This window comes from Tachyglossus aculeatus, chromosome X2 (assembly GCF_015852505.1).
Source record: "Tachyglossus aculeatus isolate mTacAcu1 chromosome X2, mTacAcu1.pri, whole genome shotgun sequence".
NCBI classification, from domain to species: Eukaryota; Metazoa; Chordata; class Mammalia; order Monotremata; family Tachyglossidae; genus Tachyglossus; species Tachyglossus aculeatus.
In genome coordinates, this window is record NC_052100.1 from 25,634,581 (window position 1) to 25,646,733 (window position 12,153).

Sequence of the window (12,153 nt, forward strand, 5' to 3'; positions counted from 1 at the left end):
GAGTGTATTAGAAAAGGACAGAGAGCTTCTGCTGCATAATCTCTCCTCAATCTCCCATTCCCCCGTTCCCTAAAAGTGATCAAACATGAAGGACTTCCTGGATCATCAAGCGTGATGTTTTTTATGTTATCTTTAGAAATGACTAAGAATTGATGATCTCTCAGGGTTCCCCTCCAAGAAAGTGTTCTATCATTCCATTGTTGAACTCAAAGCTCTCTTTCCTCTTTTTACTCTAGTGTACATGTGTTCCTCTGAATTATACAGTACTGTATTTAAAAAGATGCCTCAATTATTTAAAATTATCTTCACCTCTGCTGAAATCGAGTATCTCTTTGAATTCAATGTATCAGCTTCATGTGATACATAAAATCCATTTAATCAAAAGCTATCCCATATGGTACAATCTATTTCAGATTACTAGAAAATGGCACTTGGAAATGTGGCTGGATTGTGAGGGCTACCAGAAAAATCCTTCTCTTTTGCACCTTTAAATCCTGCTTTTTTGTTTTCTAAAAGGCAGATACATGTACAATACAGACCCACCACTGCAGCTTAGAGGCCAATAACCTTTCACCTGGTCTTGGACAAAAGCTAAAAGTCACCCAGTCTGAGGTCAACTTGGTCACTCACCCCAACCTCTGTCCAACATGAAAAGAAGTTCACTGGGACTCTGCCAAACAGAGTAACCTGGCAGGTAAGAAGAGAAACCAAATCCAGGGGCAGTACGTAGGAAGTATGGTACACTGGCCTGTGTAACAAAGGCCAGTGAAAACACAGATCAATTTGCAGAGAGGAGGTTGTGAGTGGGGTTGTCTGTAAATTTACTCAGTTGTGCTACTAGGACATCCGCTGCTGAACACTTTGGAGCAATGACATAGTGAGCCAGTCACCAGGGTAGAACCTAAAGCACGGGAAAGGGGGGGGGGGGGGAATGTCCCAAAAGTGTTAAGAAAGACCAAAATAAGAATGACCTAAAAGCAAGAGACGTGGCAGACACAACACTGACCATAAGGGAACTAGCTTTATTCATTCATTCATTCATTCATTCATTAAATCATATTTATTGAGCGTTTACTGTGTGCAGAGCACTGTACTAAGCACTTGAGAAGTACAAGTCGGCAACATATAGAGCTCACAGTCTAGAAGGGGGAGACAGACAACAAAACACGACATGTAGACAGCTGTAGTTATAAAAAGACAACCAAAGAGTCACAACTCTCTGCCTCAGAAAGGATGGTTCACTTAGGAAATGTTAGAGTGAAGGGATCAGATTGGGGCACGATCTATAATACCTACACACACACACCCCTCAGCCACATTGGTATTAGACTGCACGCTCCCCAGGACTTGCTACATTTGTAGCAAGTACTCGGGGGCGTACAATAGAGTTACAATAGAGTTAACAGACATGTTCCCTTCCCTCAAGGAGTTTGATGAGTGTGAGCGTCCTAACCTCCAAGAGTTTTCCTAGAACTCAGGGTTTAGGTTTTTGTGTCACCCCACATTAAGGAAAACTCATGCTAAAGAATTCATGGTGTCCAACATCATATGCAGGGGCAGAGGTGCGTGCTCACTGGTCTTTCTTCTAATACCAGCCAGCTCACCCGCCTGCCACAGAGAGACGTTGCCTAATTTCCTAGCAATGTTCTATCCAAAACGTGTTATGGGAGAACTGGGCGTACATGAAAAATTTGGATACTGGAAGCTAAATCTAGTTCATGAAAGGGTAAAGAAGCTAATTATTTCAATGTGGAGAAGGCCTACTTAGCCCAGCGTTGTTCAGTGATACAATGATTTGCAGAAAGTCACTACATTTAGATAGAACAAGCATATTAGAACTGATCATTTTGATGTTGAATTCCACTGAGTTCACTGGGATTTCTGAGGAGATTTTGAAATTGCTTTACTAAATGTTGCATTAGGTGGATTAGCTACCTGATGAATATGGCTGCTATTATATGGTGAGGCAACCATTTGGGGGTGAGCCCCCTCCTTCCTCTCCCCCTACTCCTCCTCCCTATTCCCCCCGCCTTACCTCCTTCCCTTCCCCACAGCACCTGTATATATGTATATATGTTTGTACACATTTATTACTCTATTTATTTTACTTGTACATATTTATTCTATTTATTTTATTTGGTTTATATGTTTTGTTTTGTTGTCTGTCTTCCCCTTCTAGATCGTGAGCCGGCTGTTGAGTAGGGACCGTCTCTATATGTTGCCAACTTGTACTTCCCAAGTGCTTAGTACAGTGCTCTGCACACAGTAAGTGCTTAATAAATACTACAATAAATACAATTGAATATTGGTTCTGGGGATACTGAAGACTTCTAAATATGTTTGGGAATTTCATGGCAGTGGATAACAGCTCAGCATTATTAATTGGGCGAAAAGAAGCAGAATGGCATAGAGGATAGAGAACAGGCTCAGGAGTCAGAAGGGCCAGTTTTCTAAACCCAGCTCAGCCACTTGTGTGATTTGTGACCTTGGGCAAGTCGCTTCACTTCTCTACGCCTCGGTTACCTCATCTGTAAAGTAAGGATTAATACTGTGAGCCCCATGTGGGACATGGACTGCGTCCAACCTGATTATCTTGTATCTATCCCACCAATTACCTGGTACATAAGCACTTAACAAATACCATAAACAATCCCCAAAAGAAAAAAAAAAATGACATCATTCTGGCCACTTATTTGAAGGGGTGGGCCAGAGGAGATGGAGAGAACACATACTGGCCTTGTCAGAATTTTTTTCTGATTTCCTTTCTCCACTCCTTTCTGACAAAGTGCAAAGCAGACACAGGACCCCTATACTAGCTAGACAATGGTCCATAAAAAATAAGCAGCTTCAATTTTCCCACAATTCCTGGTAGGCCTGATGAGACAAAGGAGACTCTATGTTTAAGAACTAGGTTTCTTGGTTGCTGTCCCAGCTGCCTGTAATGTTAACACTGTGTCCCCAAGACTGGGATTAAACGTACAAGTGACTGGCCCTCTATTACAGCCAGGAAGGATCACGAAGGATTTCCTACCCCGTGCTTACTAACTACAGTTCTACATCTGAAAAACAGAATTATTCTTCCTTCTTTCTCAAATTGTTATGGTCTTGGGGGTATAATTCACATTCCCAACTAATGGGCCATTGAATTTTAAACCACTGTAAATCCTACAAGCTGGAACTTCTTAGTATGGAATTCTGTACAGTCTGCCATTCAATCTACCTTTAATTCCTGTGTTATGCTTAATCTGAATGTCTTTATTATCAAGTAAGCTAAGCAATTTTTCATTACACATCCACTTCTCTGTGAGACCAATTTTAGTTGCTATTTGGTAAACAGCAACTGCTCTGAGATGTAATAGCTAAAATAGTAATCATGTTAGTTCACTCAGAAAGAGGAAAGCCATGATATAATTGGACCACTTATGCCAGTAAATTGTCTACAGAATTTTGCAAAAATTCACTCTTACTTCTTTATTCCTAGTCTAAATCCAGATGGATTTGAGTGCTATTCAGTTTCCTGGGAGTAAAATGACTTTTGAAATAGGTCCAGAGCTTAGATTTCTGCCTCACAAATCACCATATTAGTAGGCACTCATTCATGCACCCTACAGAATGGAGGCCACGAAAGAGAGGACATGAAATTTGAGCCAATTTCTCATCTCTTAGGCTGGGATCTCCACGAATTGAGATTATAATTCATTGGTTTGGTAGCCAGAAAAAAATTGGCCCCAATATACTTAAGCATAGAGCTGGCCTTTGGTAGTTGATCTCTATAGTTGCCAATATGAGAACAAAATAGCAACTGGAGAAATGAGGAATTCTTTATTAAAAGATGTGTTAATTACTGGATGATAGTTGGGATTTGAATAGTGGTGTTCAAAACAAATCTTTTTTTTAAATGGTATTTGCTAAGCATTTACTGTGGATCAGGCACAGTACTAAGGGTTAGGATAGCTACAACATTGGACATAGTTCATGTCCTACACGGAACTCTCAGTCTTAATCCCCATTTTATGGATAAGGTAACTGAGGCACAGAGAGGTTAAGTGACTTACCCCAGGTCACACAGCAGACAAGTGGCAGAGCCAGGATTAGAACCTATTGACAATGACTTATCTCTACCTGGAGGCCACTCCATTAAACAGCTTCCTTATGCTTAGTTGAGGGCCACCCTGGAGTGGGGTAGAGGAAGAGGATTATTTTCCCAACTTCACTTATACAAAGGAAAGTGGCTAGCACCCTCCTTAGCAGGATGAGTAAAATCAAACTGATCAAAGCTAAGGTTGGGTCTGAACTAATTCACATGCACCCTCCCCAGTACTTAGAACAGGGTTGGATGCGTAATAAGTGATTAACAAATATCATTTAAAAAACAAACAAATGAACAAAAAGAGTTCTCTCGGCAGGCAAGTGGCAGGGCAGGGTTTGGAAGACAGACCCTGTGTCTTACAAGCCTCTACAAGGCTATGCTGCTTCTCAGGGAACACGCCGCTTCAGCCTTCTGTACTTACGATGTAGATGCTCAATAAATACAGCTACTATTACTATCACCACTATCTCTCTGGTTGCTTGTTCTCAGGTTATTTCACAGGCACCTCTTTCACCTTGCACAACTTGTTTGGCAGCTAGAGTTAACACTATTTTTCATTCAATTTAATATTAAGATAGTATTTGCCTATTAACCTCCTATTTTATAGAGGTTACCCAAAGATAAACCACAGGGGTTCTGAGAAGAGATCCGAGAAATGAGCTCTGAGGGGCACCACGAAAGCAAAAGAGAAGTTGATGACCCAGTATTTGGTGAGAGAAAAATGGCTGGGGGAAAGAAACCAGAAGCTGCAATAAAGAGGTCTCAGGAGAAAGTCATTCTCACTGATTAAACTCTTCCCAGAATGGTTCTTATTTATTGATGTCCGAAGCTCAGTAACCAAGATTTATATTTATCATTATTACTATGATTCATAAGTGCAAGGTACTCGGTGAAAATTAAAGTATACTCATTGGCATCAATTGAGAAGCTGGGCAAATCTTACGAGGTATATGATTGCTAACTTTGCTCATTGAATTTTCCTTTCTAGTCCTAAATCCTGTCTCCTTTTCCACGACTGAATTTTGCTTGAAATTCACGGATGTTTTGAAAAGATATTTTAAAAAGGAGAGGAGAGAGTTTGAGGACACTATCAAAAAGAAAATGGAGAGTGATTAAAACTTAATAGGCCAGAATATAGGAAATAATGACTCTGAGAACACAAAGTATTTCAGAAGAAAGGACTAAACTTTACAATGAACGTGAATAGAGAAGAGAGTCGCCAAAATGAGAAAGGTGGAGGAAGCAGTGGCGTGGTTTTGGATAATGCCTCTCAAGCCTAAGCCCCGTTTCCTCATGCGGTCACTGGTGAGTTTCTTTGTACCCTCAGTAGCTGCTTGTGGTACCCCACCACGGCTGATCGCTCCATCATTTTAAGTGAGAGAAGGCTGGTTTGCTTGATGATCAGAGGCCTTACAGTCTCAGGCATTGGCCATATAGCAAAGCAGTACTACACAACCCAGTGGCTGCAGCAACCTCAGGCATTGATAAGTTGCTACTACTGCTTCTGAAAAGAAAGTAGAGCAAGTTGAGTGGAACAGAAAGGTGGGGTGAGCACAAAGGTTGGTAGGATGGAGTGAAAGTTTCCCCAACGGAGCTCTCCCTTTCCTCTGTCTCCCCTGTCTCTGACTTCTGCCTGTCAGTTTCTCTCTGTGTCTATGTGTGAGACTGTATCAATCACTTGTATTTATTGAGCACTTACTGTGTGCAGAGCACTGTACTAAGCGCTTAGGAAAGCACTCTATAACAGAGTTGGCAGACACGTTCCCTGTATCTGCATCTTTCTCTCTAATCACTTTTTTCTTCTTTCTTCCCTTCTGGTTTCCCATTCCAGACTCTCTCCTCTGGAGGACATATCTGCAACCGAAGCAGAATTTTCTTTGAGAACACTAACTTAGTATTACAAATGAAAATGATGATTTGAGCCTCAGTATTTTGAAAGGATTAGAGACACACAAGGAGATAAGCCAGCAGATGAGAAAGAGTAAATGCAAGACTAAGAATTCTCCAAGACTTTATTTTATTCTTTCCTTGACGTTTCCTAGTGAATAAGACAACGATTGTGATGAAACAACCTGTGTCTGAGCAATTTTAATTATGAAGAAAGAAGGTGTTTAAAGAGTTACAGGTGACAAGCAAAATTATCCTCAGTGCTAAGACATTCCCTGAACTAGTTGCTTAGGGAGGCCATTCACTCTTCCAGACCCTTAAACCAACAAAGACAGTGATTTAAGCACCAATAAATTAATAATATTTGGCAATGTTTTGATTGGCAGGACAGAAAGAAGAAAAAATCCAATTTCAGACATTAGAGTAGGGAGTGCTGGTGGAACTACTAACAGAGATAGTCAAAAGAGTCTGAAAGGTGAGGAGCTTTTGCAATGCTAAGGTTAAGGTGTCACGGAAGTACCCAGAATATTCTAGCTAAGACAGTCAGTTTGTACAGAGGAGAGGAGAGGCCCAGTAAAGAGATAAATTTGGAAGTCATCTTTTTAGATGGAATCCTATATTATAGCGGTTACCCAAGGATAAACCACAGGGGGTCTGAGAAGAGACCCGAGAAATGAGTTCTAAGGGGCACCACAAAAGCAGAAGAGAAGTCAATGACCCAGTATTTGGTGGGAGAAAAATGGCTGGGGAAAAGAAACCAGAAGCTGCAATAAAGAGGTCTCAGGAGAAATTCATTCTCATTGATTAAACTCTTCCCAGAATGGTTCTTACTTATTGATGTCTGAAGCTTGATTAATTTTACCACATACACAAAAATAGCTCAATAATCACAAATGATTATATTCAGGAACTATGCTTTGTAGACAAATACAAACCCCGTGCTTACATGAACTTTGGGACAATAGTGACAATAAGCGTGTTGGACATTCCATTAAACATACTGGGGGAATTTAACGAATGTCCAATAGAATGTTTTTTATGGAAGTGATCATTAAACAATGTAATTAACTTGCAAGACTTGCAGAACATTAACCTTTCTTTAAAAAGAAAAGTCTGTGTAGATCTAATTAATCTAAGTAATATATTACACATATATACCTGCATGTGTGTGCATGTGTGCCTACAGGAGAAAAATTCAAACATCCTACACAATACTGAATATTAAAATACAGAAAACTACTGATACTCTAAAAAACCTGAATATTTCACTGCCAGCAAATGAAATGGCTTTTAAGATCCATTGGTTAAAAGAAAAATGATAACCCAGAGTTACGCATAAACTTGGCCTTTCACGTTGGACCATGACAGGTAACCACGTTTGACCAGGTGTCATGTTGGCTCTGAACCATCACTTTTTTCCACTCTTCTTTTCTCCCAATATGGTTTGTAATGAAAACTTCATAAATGGAGAAAAACAGAGACATGATACCTTCCCTGTGACAAATTCCATTTGGGTGGAAAGACCATAAGTTCAACCAGTGGTATTTGAGCACTTACTGTGGGCAGAGCACTGTACTAAGCATCCCGGGAGAGTGCAATATAGTCGGTACACATTGCCCCTGACCACAGGGAGTTTACATTCACCAGCAAATTTGTAAACTCCCAACTTTCCTAAAATTAAATACACCTCAGCAATGACTCTATTGTCTGTGTTCCCTAGAGGAAAGAGCACGGGGCTGGAAGTTAGAGTTCTAATACTAGCTCTGCCACTGACCTATGGTGTGGTTTTAGGCAAACCAATTAACCTCTTGGTGCCCCGGTTTCATATGTAAGATGAGGATAACATCCCTGTTAACCCTCCCATTTATGACTGAGTGCCCAGTGTAGCACAAAAGCTGATACTACAACCTAGTATCTACCCCAATCACACAGGGCAGTGTGGGATAGAGTAAATTGTTAATAAAATGCTATGATTATTACTATAATTATTATTGTAGTTCTGTAATTCAGTTGGATCTGAAAGGAGAAATACTAGAAGATGATAATATCAAAACACCTAATAATTAATCAAAGAGATTGAGAAGCAGCATGGATTAGTGGAATGATCATGGGCCTGGGAATCAGAGGACCTGGGTTCTAATCCGGCCTCGGCTACCTGCCTGCTGTGTGACCTTAGGCAAGCTACTTAAGTTATCTGTGCCTCAGTTTCCTCTTCTGCAAAATGGGGATTCAACTCATGTTCCTCCTCCTACTCGGATTATGAGTTGCTCCAAGGGAGACAGGGACTGCATTGCTCCATGGGAGACAGGGACTGCATCCAACCTGATTAGCTTGTAACCACCCCCACACTTAGCACAGTGCTTGGCATACTGTAATGTGCTTAAATATCACAATGATCAATCATCATTATTACTGTTGTGGGAAATATGCAGTCTTTCATTGTGAACAGGGAAAGTAAATTAAGACGTAAGTGTGATGTTATTCAAAAACTTCATTTGCAGTCTAACTCTGAAACAGTCTTGGGGAGACCTCTTTTCTAGGGATATTTCTGTGTTATTTTGCATGAGATGGAAGCATGCAGCTCAGAATCCCTAAGCCATTTCATTTGCAACTAAGAGGTCATACTTAGCTTTTTCTTGGCAAGTCTGAGTTTCCCACAGGCCTTCCTTGCAATTAAAGGAAAATTTAACAGGCCAACACCTGCACTTTCTCCTCCCACCCTCCATGCTGAAGAGAAGGTTTTTAATTGGGGCTAGATCCTCAGAAGACAGATCCAACACTCCAAAATTCACAAGTTTTAGGAAGCCCAGAACAGTATGCCATAGCTGGCTCACTTTCCATTTACCCACATTGCTCTAGTCAACCAACAGGGTTCCAAGACAGCCCATCCCATTTAATACTCTGACAATCTGCCTAGGAACTTTCTCCCCCTTCATATCTGACACACGATCATTCTCCCAACCTTCAAGGCCTTATTAAAAGCATATCCCCTCCAAGAGGCCTTCTCTGACCAATGCCCTCATTTCCTCTTCTCCCACTCCCTCTGGAGTCACTCTTGCACTTGGATTTGTACCCTGTATTCACCCCTCAGCACTTATGTACATACCTGTCATTTTAATCAATATTAATGTCTGTCCGTTCCTCCCGCCCCACCCCAGACTGTAAGTTCTTTGAGGGCAGCGAACGTGTTTACCACTCCTGTTATATAGCACTCACCCGGGTGTTTAGTACAGTGCTCCGTGTGCAGTAAGCACTCAAGAAATACGATCGATGAATTGATGCTGACACTGAGCGGGGGAGCTAAGGCCACATTAAGTACTGTTTCCACATGCATGTCAAGCCATTACCAAGATGGAAATACTAAACCTTCAGCTGGCAGCCCAGAGACATCCCGATGCACCGTCAAAGACATCAACATACACAGATCAACATCGTCGCACGGAGATTGCGGAGGGGAGCACCGACAAACAAATGTTCCCAACAACCTCCATACCCCAAATGCAGCGTCTCCCCAAGTTAGATTAGGCAGGCTGTGAGGTGAAAGGAGAGGGAGGGGTGGGAAGGGGGTTTGAGGAAAGCTCATCTTGCCCTTTTCATCTTCCCTGAACTTCTCTAAGTTGCACAAGCTACACTCGAGCCCAAGTTGGTAGCATGGAGGGGAGGCAGAGGGAAAGAGAGGAGGGGAGATAGAGACAGTGAGGAAGAGGAGAGAGAACCCGTTTTTTCAACCAGAGGGATCGCACTATTTTTCATTCAACGTAGCATTATTCCAGGAGTGCAAGAGTGGAAGAAAGGACCTAGCAAGCGATCAGAGAGAGATAGGGGGGCGGGTTGAGGGGTGGCATGGGGAGTGTGAGTGAACCAGCTACTTCTTTCTTGGCCTTGCCCCAAGGCCTGGAAGAGGGGAATTGAAGTGTGCGAATCTCGTTCCGACTATTAGCAGCGGCTGGTCGGGCCGGGAGGTGAACTCCGCAGGGAAGGTGACAGTTGAAGGGTGGCTGGATGGGAAAGCCAAGGCGTTTGTGTGTGCGGGGGCAGAGGGCATTTCGTGTGCCCACCCCAGTTAGGCACACACACAGACACAAACACACACCACTAGTCTCACCCAGGAGTCCCGACTCAATTGCCCATCGTGGCCAGAGCCCTCTCCATCCCCATCCCACTCGTCCCCAGTGTGACCTCCCCTCACCTCCTTCCTTCCCAGCCAAGGCAGAGAGGGTGTGTGTATTTGAGTGTGTGTGTGTATGGGGGTGTGGTGTGTGTGTGTGGGGGGTGTCTGGGGTGTTTGTATGTGAGAATTGCGGTGGTGTATGTGGGGTGTGTGTTTGTGTGTGTGTATTTGTGTGTGTGTGTTCCCTTCCCTTCCCCACAGCACCTGTATGAGAGGGCTCACAGCTCACAGCCCTGCTGAGAGCTCACCTCCTCCAGGAGGCCTTCCCAGGCTGAGCCCCTTCCTTCCTCTCCCCCTCGTCCCCCTCTCCATCCCCCCATCTTACCTCCTTCCCTTCCCCACAGCACCTGTATATATCTATATATGGTTGTACATATTTATTACTCTATTTACTTATTTATTTATTTATTTTACTTGTACATTTCTATCCTATTTATTTTATTTTGTTGGTATGTTTGGTTCTGTTCTCTGTCTCCCCCTTTTAGACTGTGAGCCCACTGTTGGGTAGGGACTGTCTCTATGTGTTGCCAATTTGTACTTCCCAAGCGCTTAGTACAGTGCTCTGCACATAGTAAGCGCTCAATAAATACGATTGATTGATTGACTGTATATATGTATATATGTTTGTACATATTTATTACTCTATTTATTTATTTATTTTATTTGTACATATCTATTCTATTTTTTTTATTTCGTTTGTATATTTGGTTTTGTTCTCTGTCTCCCCCTTTTAGCCTGTGAGCCCACTGTTGGGTAGGGACTGTCTCTATATGTTGCCAATTTGTACTTCCCAAGCGCTTAGTCCAGTGCTCTGCACATAGTAAGCGCTCAATAAATACGATTGATGATGATGATGATGATGTGTTTGTAGCGGGGTGTGGGGGTGTTTGGAAGGAGTCTGGTAGCGTCTGGGGTGTTTGTACGAGAGAGTTGGGGTGGGGTGTGTGTGTATTTGTGTGTGCTTGTATAGGGGTGTGGGGGTGTGTGGTGTCTCCCTTCTAGAATGTGAGCCCGTTGTTGGGGAGGGACCGTCTCTAGAGGTTGCCTACTTGTACTTCCCAAGCGCTTAGTCCAGTGCTCTGCACACAGTAAGCGCTCAATAAATACGATTGAATGAATGAACGTTGTGTGTGTATGGGATGTCCGCTGTCTATTTGTTCTATTTTGACACCTGTCTCCAGGTTCTGTTTTGTCGCCCGTCTCCCCCTTCTAGCCTGTGATCCCGCTGTTGGGTAGGGACCGTCTCTATACGTTGCCAACTTGTACTTCCCAAGCGCTTAGTCCAGTGCTGTGCACACAGTCAGCGCTCAACCAGCGCGGCTGAATGAATGAATGAACGGACCAGGGATCTGGCGGCGTCTGGAGTGTTCGTCGCCCTTCAGTCGACTTCACTGAGCGCCTGCGGCGCGCAGGGCGCTGTACTGAGCGCTTGGCAAGCGCCATCCGGCAATCGAGGGAGACGGTCGCTGCTCACAACGGGCTGTGTGTGTGTGTGTGTGTGTGTGTGTGTGTGCGGGGGGGTGTGTGGCCACAGCTGGGGCTCCCTGTCTGTCTGTCAGTCGGTCGGTCCTGGGGCCCCGTCACTCACCATGGCTCGAGGCGGCGGCGGCGGCGGCGGCGGCGATGATCGCGCAGCGCTGTCCAGGGTATCGGGCCCCGCCCCCCCTCCCCCCGCCAAGTGGTAGCGCCCAGGCGGCCCCGGCTCCTTCTCCTGGTCCCGCCTCCCACCCGGCCTGTCCCATAGCCCTCGGCGGGGGGGGGGCGGCTCCCACCTCTCCCCTCCTCCGCTCTCCCCGGGCCGGGCCGGGCTCCCTACACCGCCCGCCTCACATGGCGACGGCCCCATCGCCGGCCGGCGGGGAAGGAACACGAGTCCGTTCCTCCGCGGGCTACGGCCGACAAGCCCCCCCCCCCCCCGGGGGCGAGATGGTGAAGTCCGGTGCGGGGACGGGGTGCAGGAGTGGGGGAGACCATCTCCCGATTGCGGGGGGGGGACTGGACGGCC

At 44.3% G+C, this 12,153-nt stretch overlaps 1 protein-coding gene across 1 annotated transcript in view; it reads right to left on the minus strand.

The window, feature by feature from the left end:
- The window catches only part of ELOVL2 (ELOVL fatty acid elongase 2), a 48,428-nt gene extending 36,636 nt beyond the window's left edge, over positions 1-11,792 (minus strand). Inside the window, exon 1 of the mRNA XM_038771532.1 lies at positions 11,737-11,792. Within this exon, the coding sequence (XP_038627460.1) occupies positions 11,737-11,739 (3 nt within the window). The 5' untranslated portion in view covers positions 11,740-11,792. The remainder of the gene's footprint in view (positions 1-11,736) is intronic.
- Positions 11,793-12,153: the final 361 nt, after the last annotated feature.